This window comes from Pogona vitticeps, chromosome 3 (genome assembly GCF_051106095.1).
Source record: "Pogona vitticeps strain Pit_001003342236 chromosome 3, PviZW2.1, whole genome shotgun sequence".
NCBI classification, from domain to species: Eukaryota; Metazoa; Chordata; class Lepidosauria; order Squamata; family Agamidae; genus Pogona; species Pogona vitticeps.
The window spans coordinates 67939547-67959413 of NC_135785.1; the positions used below are offsets into that span (position 1 = coordinate 67939547).

Consider the following 19867-nt stretch of genomic DNA (forward strand, 5'->3'; position numbering starts at 1 on the left):
ATTATATGTCGGAGATTAAATATGGAATCTTCTTGGTGAAGCATGTTTAAAACTACAGTACAACTTGCATAGTTCCCCAGCATGATAAAGAAACAGGGTTAAGGTTAGGAGGGGGGGCTCTTCTCCATGTAATAGATTCTTGCTGTGTCTAGATTGTTACCCAGGACAAAGAGGACTGTGATAGAAATTCTGCCCCATCTGCAATTCGAGCTGTGGCTCCTGCTTTAATAACAGATGTATGATCCCTACTGTGCCCCTCCTCCTCCCTTTTGGCTGTTAGATCTGGGCAATCTTTGATCTTGACTCTCAGCTGCTCTCCCAACAATGGCACTCTCAGGATCTCCTGTGATGAGACAGTCAGAATTATTTTAATGACAGGTCATAAGCTGCAATGGTATTTATGCCTGTTTACAGTTAACCCATAGTAAAAAAAACATAGCTGCAGATTATTGCAAACATGTTCCTGTTGGAGTTTTTGCAATCTTGTATGTTGCCTTTAGAAAGTTTCATGGGGAGGGACCTTTCTGGATGGGGGGGTGACTGACAATCTATCCCGCACTAACCAATTGTTCCCCTAACCTCTGAACTGGTATAATGAAGCTATCAAACCCCCCTTGCCTTCAAATCACAGATCTGCAAACCAAGCCCACATTTACTCCATAATGACCAATGATAAAACAGAAGTAAATTAATTTTGCAAAATGCAGGGCAAAACAAACTCATGCTAGGGCAATCAGGCAATTTTTATCAGTTCAGGGAGCTAGACTTTTGATTATATAATAAATGTATTGTTTATTTTGGGCCTTAGCAGCAGCTTAAGAGACAGAAAACACCTGGAGATCCTCTTGAAAATCTTAGGCCAGTTGACTGTCTCACTCACAAGAATGAGAAATACCTACTCTAACTTCAGAAGCAGTCATCCAGTAGTATGAGAGGCAGCGAAGTGCAGGCGGCCAATGACATTTTGCTGCCTGAGCCAGAAAAGCAACTGCTGCCTCCTACACTTCCAAGTCATGATGCATAATACCTGAAGCTAGCCAAGTCTTTTTGACACATGAGGCAGAAAACCATACAGGCACCTCTCCATTCAACAGCAGTGAACCTACAATAGTAACAAATTAAATATCAAGCCAGGTGCAACTCTTGAAGGAAACTCCATATCTGCTTCCTGAGGCAAGTGCCTCACTCTGCTTATAGCAGGGCTAGCCCTGCAGAAAAATGTGCAGGATTATAGGGAAAGGTAAAAAAAAACCCTCTACATTGTACTCAGCTGACGAGGAGACAGCTATACACATATTTCACATTTTCAGTAAATATTATGACGTTTCTAGGAGCTGAGGCACAAGAAAAATTAAATATTTAAAAAACAATAAAAGACTGGGCGGCCATGCTACCAGGATTTGCCTGACACCATACATAGTTTTACACATATTCTCTAGAACTCAATCAGTTTCCACTTCAGCTGCAGTATACTAAGCATAAATAGGCCAAATGCCAGGAAACTAAAACTTTTTTAGTTTTGTATCTTTGGAAATGTATAAGTAGGTATGCACACTTTTACAAGCAAATAAAAAAGAAGCACATCTCTCAACTTGTTCCTTTATTATAACTATGCAGGGGGGGAAATCTACAATCACTCCTATAATATAATGACAGTTTGTTTCTGAAATTGTCAATTCTATTGCCTGGTTTAGATCTCTCACACCAATGGTATGAGACAATACCTGGTAAGATGCCAAGATCTTTTGCAAATTAAGACTTTGGGAAAAGATGAGTGTACATGTACGTGCATGTGAAAAAAGAAGGTAAATGTACTGTATTTGTTAAGGAAGAAGGATGTTTTAAGCCTTGAAACAAAGTTGTTTTAATGGTAACCTGAAACTACATGCAACCTTTTCCAGCAATTGCGTAAGAAGAGAGACAGACACTTTTAAATACATTTTAACCCTTTATCTAAACAATTACTGTAAACATCCACATCTTAGAACATAGGTCTAAATATTAATGAATTGAGGTTAAAGACAAGAAAATAGGTAAATAACTTGTTGCTGTTCACATTTAAAATTCAATTGTTCAACACACTGAATTAATATTATTAATGTATTCAGTAAAACATTACCCGGTAGACCAATGGCCTTTCAAAACTACAAAAGTCTTAGAACTTCCAAGGGTTACAATCTAAAACCAACAGCAACCTTCAAATTAGAAACTCAAATTAAGAACCAACAAACCGACCACTCTCTATTACATTTGTTTAACATACAACTCTGACAAGCATTGAATTAAAACATAGCTCTACCTAGGAACTGACTCAGAGTCCTATGCCATCTCAGGCAGCTCTAAAGGTCATGAAGACCAAATCCTGTTGGACCCCCTTCATGCCACACTAATTGCAGAAGTAATCAGCAGCTGAGCAGGGAAGCTTGTCATCCCACCCCCTCACCAGATTGGTCATCAGCACAGCGAGGCAGGAAAACCCCAGCTCAGCTACTACTGCAATTGGCATGGCATGAAGGGGAACAGCCATGCACCGCACTGTAAGTGGATGTTCAACTTGGGGGGGGGGGAGGATGTCCAATCTGACTGGCCATCTGTGGTAGCAAGCTTCATATTCATCTCCCCTGGGAGATCTCTAGTAAGTAGCCAAGACTTGGTCCTATTTAGGCATTTGGACTATAGTACCTAGAAGCATTAGTTACCAGAACCTGGAATCTATGCCATTTCTCACAGCTTTTCAGAGTCATAGTCTCTAAGACTATCAGGAGCCTCCAGGTTGGGAACCACTGTTCTGTGAAGAACCAGCTACCCACTCCCAGTTCAACCGCTTTAGGACAGCACTGTAAGAAGGAAAGATTGGCACAAAGCTGTAGTTATCAAATGCTAAGGCAAAAGTGATCAAGCATGTACTATTTAGGAAACTGTAGTGTAAACAAAAATGTTAAAAAATCTAATAGCTTGACTGCTATTCATGGGTTCTAACAAGCTATCTCTGGGTTGAATCTGTAATCTCCCATGTATGAACTGAGGCTAGTTGCCAAAATGATTCAGACAGCTAACTAACTTAGGCAGAATAAATAAGAATGATGAAGTTGAAAGCCTCTGGGATGAAATCCAACCCAATGTGCAATCACACTTTAGGGAAGAGATGTATTTAGCCATTTGTCTGCCTGTCTCATGTGATAAGCAATTTTCTGGAGGCATGAAGCAGCAGCACTTCCTCTTCCTTTCAGCTGCCACGACGTTTTTTGCAAGGCAATTGCATGATCAGGTCTACTTACTCCCACTCTTCAAAGCTGAAATCTCCTTGAAATATTTCTTATTTATTACTTAATTCATAACTTCATCCTAAAACAGCTGGTTTACCTGTAAAGTCTTCAGATGTACAACAACAACAACAACAACAACAACAACAACAACAACAACAACAACAACAACAACAACAACAAAAGGATGTGCAACCTTGGCAATCAGCTGTAAAACCTGGTAAAATTTAAAGATCATCTTGTGTTTTGATGGGGATTCATCTTGACAATTTGAAGCTAGCAATAAAAAGCTAGCAATAAAAAGAACTCACTGTCTCCAGAACAGTCTGGAAGGCTCCAGTGGTTAAAAGGAGACATGTCTTCTTCATTCCCAACATGAAAGAATGTATTTACAGTAATTGAACTAACTTCCATTTCTGGCACAAGGTCGGTATGTACACTAAGATGATATTTATTGTTGTAGCACTGGTTACAGCATAAATGATATCACAGGAACAATCTTACATGCCACTTCACAACCACTTATTTCCCCTATGGTAAATCCAATTGTTTGTCATTTATTCTGCAGAAGCTAGTTAGCTATCTGAATCATTTTGGCAACTAGCCTCAACCCATACAGGGCACACTACTGCTGCCTTGTTTATCACTGGGTATACTGGTTTACAGTACACCCAGTGAATCAATGAGATATCAGTGGTGGTTTATCACATTCTGTTAATTCAATTTACTCCATTTGAGACAGACAATTAAATGTAGTTTATGGTTTCATTCAGACATTATAGCCATGAATTAGGCAGCAAGGAAATGCTAAAATATGAAGCTAATCAGATGCTATAATTGGGTCAAACCCCCCCCCCCCGTGTTAGTCACTCTCACAAATAGGTTTTCATAAATTGTTTTCTTCATCAGCATCCGAAGAAGTGGGCTGCAGACAAGGACAACTTCTGCCAGAGGAAACTTATCTGTTTTACAGGCTTTACAGGGCTCCTTACAGAATAATGTTAGTGCTACTTCTAGCCACTGTAATCCTCTTTCAATGGCATATCCGAGCAATCAGAATACAAATTAAGATGATATTTAATTCCTGGTGACTAATTACAAAACAAAGAAAGCTAATGAGAAAATCTCATGGGATTATGATCAAATGGTTTTTAACACTTTAGGATTTTTACAACCAGCTGTCTGCAGCATCTATCTCACCCCCTCCAAATAGAATGTGGACTATCTTGAATTGCTATATGCTTTTTGAAAGAACCCCGAACTTGAATTTTCCTGGGATTGTTCCTCTATTCTTGGCCAATGATCAGCATTTGTAGCAGCTGATGCCCACGTGCTGAAATCAGCAGCTACTGTCCAATCAGTAGGTTGACCCAAGAGATCAGATCAAGAAATAGGCAAAGATAATACTAGTGAATCACTTTGCAACTGAATGGTGATTGGACTGAGTCTGTCAACTTTAGGCTGACTATAGATTCAACTGCTATGTCATACGGACTGTAGAATATATCCAGACTGTTATGGACAAAACATTTATTGATCTCTAAGAAGTCTCCTGAGAAATCTATATGTGGGACAGGAAGCAACAGTTAGAACTGGTCATGGAACAACTGAGTGGTTCAAAATTGGGAAAGGAGTACAACAAGGCTGTATATCGTCTCCCTGCTTACTTAACTTATATGCAGAATGCATCATGTGAAAGGCTGGACTGGAGGAATCCCAAACCGGAATTAAGATTGCTGGAAGAAATATCAACAACCTCCGATATGCAGACGATACCACTCTGATGGCAGAAAGTGAGGAGGAATTAAAGAACCTCGTAATGAGATTGAAAGAGGAGAGCGCAAAAAATGGTCTAAAGCTCAACATCAAAAAAACTAAGATCATGGCCACTGGTTCTCATCACCTCCTGGTAAATAGAAGGGGAAGATATGGAGGCAGTGACAGATTTTACTTTCTTGGGCTCCATGATCACTGCAGATGGTGACAGCACCCACAAAATTAAAACACGCCTGCTTCTTGGGAGGAAAATGATGACAAACCTAGACAGCATCTTTAAAAGCAGAGACATCACCTTGCTGACAAAGGTCCCCATAGTCAAAGCTATGGCTTTTCTAGTAGCAAAGTATGGAAGTGAGAGCTGGACCATAAAGAAGGATGACCACCACAGAATTGATGCTTTTGAATTGTGGTGCTGGAGGAGACTCTTGAGAGTCCCCTGGACTGCAAAATGATCAAACCTATCCATTCTGAAGGAAATCAACCCTGAGTGCTCACTGGAAGGACAGATCCTGAAGGTGAAGCTTCAATATTTTGGCCATCTCATGAGAAGAGAAATCCCCTTGGAAAAGACCCTGATGTTGGGAAAGAGTGAAGGCAAGAGGAGAAGGGGATGACAGAGGTCAAGATGGTTGGATAATGTCATTGAAGCTATCAGCATGAATTTGACCAAACTCCAGGAGGCAGTGGAAGACAGAAGGGCCTGGCGTGCTCTGGTCCATGGGGTCACGAAGAGTTGGACATGACTTAATGACTAAACAACAACAAGAAGAAGGCTGTGAGTTTAGAACGTATGTATTCAAGCCTTTTGAATTCCTACGGAATGCTGCTATAAATAAATAATAAAACATCATAGATGAGGCTAGCTAATACTTCCCTGCTACCATTCTGTTTTTATGCCAGTTTAGTGATTATTTGTCTAATTAAACATAGAAGAACCCCTCTATTTTTTCCCTTCTCTATTTAACCCAAGAGAGTTGACAGTCTCAGGCTGCTGTTTTTACATGAGAGCTGTAGAACACCTGAGACTCTAATTGATTAATTGATTTATCTAGAAGTAAAGGGGACTTTTTCTTTTCTTTTTAAGAGACAAAATTAAGAGAGTTGTATCTTCAGCTGCAATACTACACGGATTTATCTGGAGAGACATCCTCTTGATTTGAACTTGAATGGGGCTTCTGAGTAGACATGTACAGAATTGCACTTAGTAGTATGGAAGATTGCAATACCTGCCCCTCAAATGTTTTTAACTAACTGAAACTGGGTTCTCCTTCATTTTAACAAGACATAAACCTCTCTTTTTTTCTCACATACAATTCCTCTTTAATATATTTGCATTAGTTGCTAAAGCATGTAAAGGAGCCAGGAGAGTTGGTAGGAAACAGGGTAAAATTCAGGATTGACTAAGACTGCAGTTCATCACATCCTCTGGATATTCTGGATATTTTGATACCACTAGAAACTATGTACTGATTTTTTGATAAATCAAATCAAATGTACAGTACTTGGAGTAAGTGAAATGCCGCTTATTTCACCATTGCATTTCTATGGCAGAAGACACATAGAAAATGCTGTAGAGGCAACTCTGTTAGTATTTACATTTAAGGAACAGGAGCTCTCTCTTAAAGACCCAAATACAGGAGCCCTAAGTCCCTAAGTTTTACATCTGGGTACATTATGTCTAGTCTGGTGGGAGAGGGTGAGAGAATCTAAACAGATTTCATAACATGCAATAAAGATACTACAAAAAATATAGGGATCTGCTTGTTGTTGCTTTTGGCTTAGTATCAAAGTAAAGGTAAAGGTTCCCCTTGACATTTAGTCCAGTCGTGTCTGACTCTAGGGGACAGTGCTCATCCCTGTTTCCAAGCCAGATTTTAAATTACTCCCACAAGAAGAAGGCTGGCTCCATCTGGAAACCAGTCCACTGGGGGTCAAAATGTGATCTATCTCCTTGCATGGTCACATAGACACACTGAAACTGGGTTCTTCTTTTTTACCAGCTCATGCTCGCTGTATAATTCTTGCAGTTATAGTCCAAAAAGTAATAACTTTTCCCATCTTTGGAAGAAAGCTCTCACTGGTTCTAGTGCGAGCTGACTGTCTAAGGGTAAGTACAAAATGCTGAAGAGTATATTGATTTTTGGCACATTGTATTTCTCCCTCTGCTACACTTAGCTTTTTTCCCCCTCTAAAGACATAATTGTGAGCAATGTATTTAGTATCATAATCTAATTTGGCTCTTAAAGTTCTGAAGCCTTTTCTCACAAGAATATTAAAAAATGGATGATGGATCAAACAATTTTCTTCAGAAATGATTGTATCCTTTGTTCAGCTGTTGGAAGAGTTACTGAATGCCAAGAACAATGATATATGGAAGTGCTTCATCATTTCATTTAGATTTAGCTTTTGATCTTCTTGTGGGAGTACTTACTTGCTTTGGTTGATGTATCTCAGGAAGCTGTTTATTCTTTTTTTGGAAGCTGATTAGTAGGAAAAATTCACCCAGCGGCAACAAGTCTGTTGGAATGAACAATCTGCTGGATTTGGGTTTGTTTGTCTTTACTAGAGTGTTAGATGTTCAGTTTTATAGTTAGGTTTTTTTTATTGTCTGCTAAATTCTAATTGTAAATAGTGTATGCTCTTCTTTCTATGGAAATACAGCAATACAGCAGAACTTGTAACAACACAAAACAGTAAATGATTACAGGAGAGTTAGCCTAAATCTAAACTAACCTGTGATTTCTGATTGCACCAACAATTCCCAGGTCCAATCTTAAAACACTCCAAATATACAAATTATTCACTACTTCAAAACTGAGTAGTGCTATCCTATATGGATTTACTCAGAACTAAGTGTCAATGCTGAAGAATTGATGCTTTTGAAATTGTGGTGCTGGAGGAGACTCTTGAGAGTCCCCTGGACTGCAAAATGATCAAACCTATCCATTCTGAAGGAAATCAACCCTGAGTGCTCACTGGAAGGACAGATCCTGAAGCTGAGGCTCCAATACTTTGGCCACCTCATGAGAAGAGAAGACTCCCTGGAAAAGACCCTGATATTGGGAAAGAGTGAAGGCAAGAGAAGGGGACAACAGAGGATGAGATGGTTGGACAGTGTCATCAACACTACCAACATGAATTTGACCAAACTCTGGGAGGCAGTGGAAGACAGAAGGGCCTGGCATGCACTGGTCCATGGGGTCACGAACAACTGGACATGACTTAACGACTAAACAACAATGTGTAACTGAATTCAATGGGACTTATTCCCATGTGAATATGGTTTGAATTGCAGTTCCAGAATCATTACATCGGCACTCAGGAATCATAGGCTACCTAAATTTAATTTTACCTGTTCAGAGTAGGAATGGGTCAATTGCAACCACAGCCTGCATGCGTGCTGCTTATATACCGCCCCATAGCGCTTCAAGCACTCTCAGGGTGGTTTACAAATTAATTATGCAGGCTACACATTGCACCCCCCAAGCGAGCTGAGTACTCATTTTACCGACCTCGGAAGGATAGAAGGCTGAGTCAACCTTGAGCCGGCTACCTGGGACTGAACCCCAGGTCATGAGCACAGTTTTGACTGCAGTACAATGGTTTAACCACTGCACCACGAGGCTCAGTGGCACAGTGGTTAAACTGGCATGCACCATCTGGGGGCCCAAATATCCTAAACCCTCATCCCTGGCGAGGACTACCTTCCACAAACTATTTTTTAAATAGTTTTGCTGAGTTGTGCCTTTTTTGGGGGGAACTCCCTTGGCTTATTTAGCCCCATCTGGAATTCATTAACCTTTTGTCACTAGAGAGCATGGGGAGAATTTTTAAGTTTTTAAAAAAACTTTTAAGAGAAAAATATATATTTTCCAAGTGGGCATGATGTCAGATCAGCCCCTTTTATGGGCCTGGGGGTTGGGAGACAGTCCAGGCTGCATCTGCCATTTGTAATCCTCCTAAGGTCCACAGGTGAGCACATGTGGCTCTCAGACCCCTGAAGATTGCTCATCCCTGATTTAAAGGAATAGAACAAGTGGCTTTCAAAAGATCTGAGTCATGACTAATTTTAATTAGAGCAGAATGCAGTATTTTAGATTTTTCTTGCATTTTCCTAAGCTTAGTCTCCAGCTTGCAACTGTACAAGCCAGAAGCCACCCCATTAAAATTGATACAGTGATGCCTCGCTAGACAATGATAATCTGTTCCACTGAAATGGCTGTTTAGCTAAATCATTGTCTAGCAAAAAGCATTTCCCCATTGGAATGCATTGAAACATGTTTAATGCATTTCAATGGGGAAGAATCGTCGTTGTCTAGCAAAGATCGCCCATAGGAAAGCCGCTTTGCGAACTGCCGATCAGCTGTTTAAATCGCTGTCTTGCGAAGCTTGGTCCCGAAAACGCCTGTTTTGCGAACGCAGAGAGAGTTGTCAAAATCGTCGTCTAGTGAAAATCGGTTTGCGAAGCAGAGACCAAACATTGTCCAGCGAAATTCCCCCATAGGAACCACTGTTTTACGAATCACTATAGCGATAGCAAAAAGTCAATGTCTAGCGAAAAAACTGTCATGCGGGGTAACTGTCTAGCAAGGCACCACTGTACCTTTGTATGCAAACAAGAGGGAAGGAGCAATTGTGCACACAGGATTATGCCTAGAACTAGCAAAACAGAACTTCATTAAGCCCTGTGGTGGTTCCTCAGTGGATGGCCTCTGCATTTCTGCAGATATTTCTATACAAAAGGTTCAAAAAGAAAAGCATTAACTACTCAGAATTGTCAGGTATTTGAGGGGTACCCACAAGCAAACATTTACTTGCTAAAAGTACCCTACAGATGTCTTTCTTATTCATTACAAAATGTTATCAGAAGCATGAATGTATGTTACATTTGCTTACATTAAAAACTGAGAAAATTAGCCAATAGGATTTAGGGTACTTCATCAAAATGCTAATACAGTGATACTGAGGACTAAGCTCACTTATATGGGATCTTTTTTAACGCCTGGGCCAGATTTAAAGCATTGACAGTGTAAATTTATGCACAACTACTGTTAAAGAAGGGACATGGTGGCGCTGCGGGCTAAACCGCAGAAGCCTGTGCTGCAGGGTCAGAAGACCAAGCAGTCATAAGATCGAATCCACGCAACGGAGTGAGCTCCCGCCAAACTAGCGGTTCAAAAGCATGCAAATGCAAGTAGATAAATAGGGACCACTTCAGTGGGAAGGTAACAGCGTTCCGTGTCTAAGTCGCACTGGCCATGTGACCATGGAAAATTGTCTTCGGACAAATTCTGGCTCTATGGCTTGGAAATGGGGATGAGCACCGCCCCCTAGAGTCGAACACGACTAGACAAAAAGTGTCAAGGGGAACCTTTACCTTTACCTACTGTTAAAGAAGTCCTTGGGGCTTAAGGTAATTTATTCTCAGGTAAGAGAGCTCAGTGACAATGTGATATTAAGCACCTCCTTGGTAGTATACTGCACTGATATCAGTTGAAGTTATAAAACTTTGGTAAGTTTTACCAGCTTTCAGAGTAAATCTGCACAGAGAACTCCTAAGCACTATCAGTTAAAAAGTATTGTGCAGCTATTATGTCTTTCCTTTCCTAAAATATCTTTTTAGCAAGAAGAAAGATAAGAAAGTAAAATAAAGAAGAAGAATTGGGAAAACATGGGAAAGTTACAGATGGAAGATGGTGCCTGGATCTTCTCCCTGCCCCTAGCCCTGTAAAAGTATGTACTTAAAGCATGCAATAACACAATAAAAGCCTTGTCTAGAAGCACTCTCAGAATACCTTCTCTCATAACTTACATACTTCTCTGAGCAAATGTCAGTTCAAAAAAATAAACATACAGATAAATAAACATGCCACTTAAGTCCCACTGCTTTTAGTAAGACCTTAGTGCAATCCAACTACTGTAAACATTTTCTTCTTTATCCGTTTTATCCATTTTCTTCTTGTTTAAATAGCACATTTGTCTAAAACATTAGGAAACAGTTTGATTTAACCCTTATTAGATAGCAGTTTGTATCAGTTGCAGTTTCTGCAGAAAGCTGAAAAACTAGCAATAGTGTATGATACAGATTGGTTATAAAGAGAAATTCTTATCCATTCCATTATTCTATGATCATAAGCATACCCTTTTACTTGTGAAGTGCAGGTTGGAACCAATAACTCATGGTTAAAAAAAAATTCATACAACTGAAAATGCGTTCCCTTTACCTTCCATTTAGACAAGAACTGCTTAGGGAGTTCCATACATGTACCTTCTTCAAATAGTTGGTCTTCCTACAGAACATCTGGGCTACTGCAGTTTGTACTCCTGAATGTCTGGGTTTGCTCAAATTACATTCCCCAAACATCCTCTTCTAAACCACAGGTTGCTACTTTTAACTACAAGGAAGGAAACTTCAAAAGACATTCTGCACTTGTAGAATATCTGAAATCATTCACTAGGCACATAGAATATATCTTTCTCTTTTTTAAAAAAAAAAGCTACATTAAAACACTGTTTTCGCAAAAAGAATTTAAGTGTGAAGGTACTTGTCTGTTGTATACAATAACCCAGCCTCTTAGTTTAGTATCTTCAAGGTAATTAATCTGTCACATCAATTAGCCAAAACAGTAAAGCATATGCTATCAATTACTTCCAAACCATGTAAATTTGTATTAAATAAAACTAAATACTCATTCATAATGGCATATCTAATCTTTGCATCAAATTCAAAGTAAAGTAATGTATTAATGAATGGAAAAAGACTCAGCAAATAGAAACAAGTATGAAGCATTTGAACAAAACATCTGCTTTAGAAAAGTGATTAAAGGAGGGATGACCATCTTCACATATGTAAAATGCACACAGCACGGGGGGGGGGTGGATTTAAGGTTTCAATCCTACAACACTTAGTGGAAGAAGCCCTATTTCTCTGTGAGTTTTGGGCACCTATGTTTAAAAGTGTTTAGAACTGGAATGTGGGTTAAGGCTTGGGGGAATCCTTTTAAAATAGTAAGAACAAAGATCTTGTGGATTACATAAACAATAAATTGTGAGAATCTCCATCAAGAGAAGGTTTTTAGAAGCTGACAGCAGTGTATGAACTAAGAATTCCTATCTGTTGAAAGAATGGCAGAAAACTAGATGGCCTTTGGGATGGTTGTCTGGTTTTGATTTCTTTCTTTGTAGTCTATATAGGTTTGTTTTTTTTTTTTTGTGATAACGACATACGTATAACCCAGGACTTTATCTCCAAGGCAGTTTGTTTCTGCTGTGTGTGTCATTCTCCATAAGAAGTGGTGACAAATAAATTAGTAAGAAATCTGGAACTGGAAAATTTGGAAAACACTACCCCCCCCCCCAAAAAGTGTGAAAAATAACAAGAAATCCATAAAATCTTCTCAATATTTAACATCAACGCTTGATCATCCTGGGCTACTTTATTTCTCTTCTTTAAAGAAATGTGAAGTTTTATGCAGCAAAAACAACAGAATGCTGTGTCACAAGATTCTTGGATTTTGAAGTTCAAACCAAAAGACAATCCTAATCTCCTTGAATAATTCATTCTAATATTCGACTGGAAAGCATGTTAAGTTGTCATTTTAAAAGTACAGATCATTTAAATTGTGTATTTTATTTTGCATTGCCATTTTACCCAATAAATGCAGAATACAGTGATCTTTAAATCTATTTGGCATATTATTGGGGAAAAGTAAACTTGATTTCCAGCATCTATCCTTTTAATCAGAAATACAGAGGGGGAGGGGGAGGAGGAGGAGGGAAGAAAATGTAGTTTATTTCTACATTTCAGCTAAACATAGCAAGGATGATATACCAGATTATTAAGTAGTGTACAGTAAAATCAAATGAGTGTATATATCTGTTACCTTTAGTCAAATTTAGGCAACTTCTAAAATGTCATATAAATTGGTCCCCTGTCCACCTCTATTGGAGAAAGGAGGTACGTATTTGTCTAAATATTTGCAGGAAGCTGGATTTTTCACTTCTTGGTGCAAGATGAGTTTTTCCAGATGGATGCCGGCTTCGTGCCCAAAATTGCTACTGAACAAGCATGTCCTGAATAAGCATTTGCTTTTGTAAGCTGCCTAGGGTTTCATCATTCTCACAGCAACTCTTATTGAAACGCTGTTTATTCAGATACTCTTGAGCTCAAAGACTTAAGCAAAAGTCAGGCAACTCAGCATAACCTCCTGATTTGGTATGTTGTTATAATATTATTTATTTATTTATTTATTAAATTTATGAGTTGCCATTTTCCATCCAGAGACATGCAATTAATGACACTTGGCACCCCTTTTTCTCCTTGCTGTTTCTCTTGATGGTCCTCCTTGTAACAAAAGTAACAGCGGCGGCAGAAGCGGTTCATTTTGTGCCTGACTCACAGGGAAAGGACAGGAGTGGGTTGCTTGATAAACGCATCTGGAAGCTCCAACCCCATCTCGTATTTCCAGGCGCCCCTGACTGGAAGGAGATGCTTCTGAACCACAGACACCTCCCCTCCCGAAAAGGAGGCGAAGGTCCCCTTCTCCCACACTTTACAATTATACAACCCTAACCCTGCAGGTTTCTTTCTTTCTTTTCGGAGAGAATTGGTCCGGCAACCTCTGAGTCAGACTGTTAAAAAAGATGTATCAAACGCTGACCCTTCCTCTTTCGGCTAGACACTTCCTCTCGTCCTTTCTTTCCGTCTCTTCCCGCCGCCCGCCCCCCCCCCGGCTCCTGGCTGAGGAGAACAACCAAGAAGTTGCCCTGTCTACTTCTTCTTCTCCTTTGCCAGTCCTGAGAGGTGCCGCTCCCCGGGGGAGCTGAGGGGGCGAAGAAGCGCCGGCAGCCAAAACCAAAGCGCCACACTCGGCCAGCCTCCTGCCGGAGGGAAAGGGACCGGCCCCTCTCCCGGCGGCGAGCAAAGCACAGCCAGGCGGCTTAGGAAGGCGCACCCCCGCCCACGCAGCGTGGAAAGCGCGGGCTCGCCGCGCCTTGGGCTCCGGACGCTCGCGCGTTCCGCGCTTGCCCCGGGGCCGTCTCCCGCGGCCCCCGCCCGCCCCCGCCCTGGCCTTACCTGAGGGTGGCCGCTTTCTGCTCAGCCTGCTCACCGCGCGGGTGAACATCTCCCGCCAGCCGCCGCAGCCCCGCGGCGAGGAGGAGCCAAGGGGGCAGGTCCCGGACTCGGGCCCTCTCTCTCTCTCTCTCCGGATTCAGCCCAGCCCAGCCCGCCCTCCTTGTGGCCCGCTTTTGCGCGCACTCTCTCGCGTCAGCTCGCCTCTCCGCGGCCGGGGGAAGATCCCTAAGGCGTGTGGCGGCCGAGTGCCAGCCTCGCTCCGCCTTAGCTCTGGCGGGAAGGAGGAGAAGGGGTAGAAGCCTGTTGCGCTCTGCACCCTGGCAGACCTTCGGGCGGGCGCGGGGCTTTCTGAAGCGCTTCTCGGCTGGCGGCACGCCCCGCGCTGTGGCCCTTTCTAAGGGGTCCCGAGACCTGTTCATCCTGTGGGCATCTTGTCTCCGGGAAAGAGAATGAATTGCTTAAGTTTCACCGGACTAAAATTCCAGGTCCGTTCTCTGACCACACAATTTACGACTTCCCCCGCAACCAGAGAGGGCTATCCACATGTGTGTGGATAGCTCGTGGACTGTCTTCCGTGCCTCTTAAGAAGATAATGCCGATGTATCTTGGTTGACGTGAGCTGCAGACCTATAGAAGCTTGTGCCATCCTAAACATGTTCCTCTTGAAGCCACCAATTCCATGCACACTTACTTGATTGGAAGCTCACTCTCGTTAAAACACAAGAACTTTATGGGACGCTAAGGAGCAAGACTTGACAGGACAGTAAGATTGCAACATAGTAAGATGCCAAAGTCTTTATCTGGAGTAATGCTCTTTCAGCAGCCCAACTTTATATGGAGTCCAGATGGCACACACAGCTGTGCATCTGGACTCAGAAGTCACATGGTTTTCGGTGAGGCTCATTACCACCTTAGCCTAAGCAGGACTGTAGCCTTTGGTGCAATAAAAATAGCAATAAATCTAAATTGCCATGTAAATATTGACTAAAAATTCTTCTATCATGTAGCAATATTTTGCTAGCCTGCCCAAAGCACTGTGTTTAGGGGATGAAGTATGGATGTGGATAGTTCACACAAGACACCTGGTACTAAGAAAGCATTAAATAGATACGGCTGAAAGAAATAAATTCCTGTGGAGTTGCTAAATGAAGGCAAAGCTATTACAATTCTGGATAGATGCATGGATGGTGGGAGGAAAATACAAGCAAACGCCTGGTAGCTCACTTCTTTTGAACAAGGGGATTGATAGGACCTTTACTGCTAGTTCAGGAAAGGAGTTAAAGGGACATCAGTACCTATCAGTACATAATGGCTGAAAGCCAGTACAGTGGTGCCTTGCTAGACAGTTACCCCGCATGACAGTTTTTTTGCTAGACATTGACTTTTTGCAATCACTATAGTGATTTGCAAAACAGTGATTCCTATGGGGGAATTTCGCTGGACAATGTTTGGTCCCTGCTTCGCAAACCGATTTTCGCTAGATGACAATTTTGACAGCTCCCTCCGTGCTCGCAAAATGGGTGTTTTTGGGACCTAAGCTGTGCAAGACAGTGATTTAAACAGCTGATCGGTGGTTCGCAAAGCAGCTTTCCTATGGCCGATCTTCGCTAGACAATGACGATTCTTCCCCATTGGAATGCATTAGACAGGTTCCAATGCATTCCAATGGGGAAATGCTTTTCGCTAGACAATGATTTCGCTGAACAGCGATTTCAGTGGAACGGATTATCATCGTCTAGCGAGGCACCACTGTAGTGAGTTGCCACTAGAATAGGCCAATTGAATCAGTGGAATGTACAGAGGCCAACTAACCAAATTCTCAGTAATTCAATGGGCCTACTCTAATTGCAATTTACTACTAGATTTCAGTTATCATCTGTTTTGCTGCATTTTTAATACTAATATGCTATCTCAAAACAAGCTTTTCCAATTAGCTCATAAGGTTTGCCTTACCATAGCAGTCAAAACCAGAAATAAATAATGTATGTTCCATCAAATAAATTCTGGCATATGGAGACCCTTTTCAGGGGGTTCTAGGTATGGAATACTCTGAAGTGGTTTACTATTCCCTTTTTCTGATGGCATCCTTGGGACTGGATAGCTTGCCCACAACCCCACAGTCTGGCTCTTCTTCAGGGGAATCAAGCTCCCCATCTCTGCATCCTCAGGCAGATAATTAGTGGATATACAGAGAAAATTAATGCTATACGTCTTCATTTCTAAGGATCTCACATAATTACTTCTATTGTCAAAGAAAGAAGAAATAATTTAGTAATTTTGCTTCACTTCTCATTTCTGAAATATGATCATATACTTGTATCCTCATATGCAGTGCATTCAAGTGAATATGTAACAGCACAGGTTAATGATAATTTCAGCTGACTTTGGGGTAAAAATGCTCAGATATTTGATCATATGCATGCCTATAAAACATACTGCCTCATGGCACAACCCTATGTATATTTATTCAAAGATTTATAGTATTAAATAGGACATACTTCCTGAGTAGTGTGCACAGGACTACAGTATCAAAGTTAGGGATTAGATGTGTCTTATGTTGTGGCATCTTAACACCTTCCAATTTCATTAATTCTTGACTTAATGCAATTTTAATGATTGAGTACCTTTTTCCAGTTTCATAGCCAATTATAATTCTACTTCTATGTCTGTTGTGGATTTCACTCCCTCTATTTATATTATTAGCTAATTCCCCAATAACTCTTGTTGGCAGTTCTAACTTCTTCTCCTTCTCTATGTGTCTATAAAGATTTTTCTTTGGCCCAGCTGCAGTCCTCTGTCATCATTTTTCATCCTTGGCTTGGCCTACAGACATACATTTGTACAGATCTTTACTGTGGCATTCAGCTGCCTACATTTCTCTGCTCTCTAGAGAGAGTCAGAATTGGTTGTTGTGGGTTTTTCGGGCTTCTTGGCCGTGTTCTGAAGGTGGTTCTTCCTAACGTTTCGCCAGTCTCTGTGGCCGGCATCTTCAGAGGACAGCAAACTGTGCTCTGGGTAGGCTTGAGAGTGGAGTATTTATGGCTGTGAGAAAGCTAGTTTGTGAGATTCAGAATTAGTGCTTGCAATTCTATAAGGACAGAAACAGATGGGACTTTTTTTGTTAAATAATTATATTTCCTTTCTTTCTGCTTCAGAATCATGCCCCAGCACAATTTTCATTAAAATCCACATACTTCTTTTTTAAAAAAAACACACACACATAAGAAGGTGCTGTTTTCCATCCCTGAAAATGCAATCCTGAGCCTACAAGTCTTTCAGGATAAGGCTTTTGTTATGCAACCGACCTGCTTCATTCATTCAGTGTTTATATGTGGTGCAGATTATGCTTTCTTTCTTCTAACCTGCTCATGTTTTCATGTCATTTCTTCCACCTTTGATCTTTCCAGCAACAAATAAAATAACATAAAACAAAATAGAATATTCAATCCAGTGGAACCTACTCCCAGATAAACTGTAAAAAGGACTGTCGTTTAGGCCACTAAAGCTTTAACCCATATGCCTGATTTGCCTGTGAGGAGTACAAATGAGAAATCACACCCATGTTTTATGCAATTAGGTGAAAAGCTCCAGTTATTTTTGTTGCCGAAACCATAAATAATATTGATATACAAGGGGGGGGGACTAGAATCTCTAACCCATTTATTTTCAACATTGAACAGGTCATCAGCCAGGGAGAGCGGCCTTGAACAAGCCCAAAATACAGCTAAAATAAATTCCACCAATATTCAAATCCAGCCAATTAATCCTTTATCTGTTCTTAACATAATACAAGTTGCACAATGAAAATTTGTTTCCCATCGTGACCGGAACTTACTCCCAGTTTTCAAACAATAGGGCCTAGGGAAACTCAATGTTACAAGACTTAGGGTACTCATTATTGCAGAGTTTTGAAATTCTGGGTAAATTCCTCTAGCTGCTCAGCAAAAATGCAGGGATTCACAGAGCAAAATAGGCTTCAGTTTCCCCAGAACAGTCCAGCCCTTTTCTAGTTAACTGGTATTAACAATCTCAATAGCTTACATTAGTGGGAGAGAGAATAAAAAGGTTCATTACTTGCACTTAAGCAAATCAAACAGCAAACTGATAAACACCACTGCTTTCAACAACAGGTCTCAACAGGCTCAGGAGAGGGTGAAAGAGGTCTCAGCAGAGAGGGAGGGCTCTCTTTGAATTCAGAGGCAAGGAAGGAACTACTGGTTAGTGCTGGATGGATGGACAGTTACCCCAGCCCTAAAAGATTCCTCCTAGCCACACCTTCACCAAGCAGCATGCGAGGCTGTAAAAGCTCCAACAAGACTTAGGGCACTTCACACCAGGAAGAATGAGTTCTCAAGTACGACAGCTGATACATTACTTTTGTTCAAGATTTAGATTTACAGTCAGTATTTTGTTGAATGAACAGTATTAACTGCATTTGAAAACTGAAGGCATTTATTCAGGTACTCCTTATGCTCAACCCTCCCAAATAATATTTCATTTATACAGTTCTAAGGAATTACACAACACCATCTTGTACTTCTGCATTCCAATTAGAGGCCTAAATCCTCTTTGTGTGTGGCAGCTATCTCAGTTCTGGAATCCTTTTTTCACTTCTCTGTTTCTCTCTTTTTTCACTTCTTCCTCCCCACTGCAGACTTCGAAGCAGCTGAGTTAAACTTTCCACCCTGGCTAGCTTTGGCAAGACCTGTGATATTTTGTGTTTGACTAATATGTTGCCCAGGAGATATCTATTAGCTAGACAGCAAAAAGGCAGAGATTTCACTAAAAATAAAATAATTAGTTGTTTTTCATGGTGCAACTTGATTGTTTCAGGGAGGGAGGAAAGGTATGGACAATAAAACCAGAGAATGAGGGATCAGCTGTCACTATATGTCTTGCATGCATAGGGAACCTTTGGGAGGAAGTATCTCCTTCTGAATTTTGGAGTCGAGCTGCTCCTCTGCTCAGTCAGGTCACCTCTAAAGGTATGGGCTAAATATTTTAAAAAGCAAAAGTAGAAGGAATGTTTTGGGTGAGTTTTCACTTAGCCTACTGTTGGAACATTTGCAGGGGAAACTTATTTCTTATAAGATATTCACTATCATCAGCAACCTCAGTCTTGAGCTTGTTTTTTTTTTTTCAAGGTCCAGCATGGCCCTAATTTAAACAAATCTTTTTGAAGCATCCCACTGTAGCATCCAAATCACAGCAACTAATTAGTCACATATAGGACACCGTTTTCCTGCACACCAAGTGCTGTTTGGTCATCACTGAATTTTTGCTTCAAATTGAGAAGTGCACCACTGCTGTAAGTTACAGCCTTTTGCATAGGTTGAAGACCATCTGAAGAAGTATAAAGAAGGGGCTATAATTAGATGTGTGTGTGTGTGTGTGTGTGTGTGCTCGCTCTTTAAAGAACCACATTCAAAAATAAATGTCAGTCCTGTTGCAAGAAGTCTCAGACTAAGGTGTGTGTGGGGCAAATAGAAGCTTTGGCATACTGAATCACTTGCTTTCCCTGCAATCCATCTAACCTTTTGGGCTCAAGCAGCTTGATAAGCCTCTACTGTGCTGCACCATCTCTGTTGGTTACATCATTCAACTGTTCATCTTTCTTCCATATACAGTTCTGATTTTTCAGGAATAAGGCACCACCACTGAAAAGGCTCTGTCTACTCTCACTGATATTCTCATGTCAGATGTTTGCCATTTCAGTTTTGGGCTTTTGAAGTTCCTAGTCATCAGGTAA

General features: G+C 40.9%; 1 protein-coding gene across 4 annotated transcripts in view; it reads right to left on the reverse strand.

The window, feature by feature from the left end:
- RGS10 (regulator of G protein signaling 10) overlaps window positions 1-14299 on the reverse strand; it is a 33897-nt gene extending 19598 nt beyond the window's left edge. For 2 of the 4 annotated variants that reach the window (XM_020786444.3, XM_078389619.1), the window contains exon 1: window positions 11267-11390. In XM_020786444.3, the coding sequence (XP_020642103.3) occupies window positions 11267-11273 (7 nt within the window). In that variant the 5' untranslated portion in view covers window positions 11274-11390. Of the gene's footprint in view, window positions 1-11266; window positions 11391-14118 lie in introns of those variants that run through there. The other 2 variants (XM_072995475.2, XM_078389618.1) reach the window with 2 other exon arrangements.
- Window positions 14300-19867: the final 5568 nt, after the last annotated feature.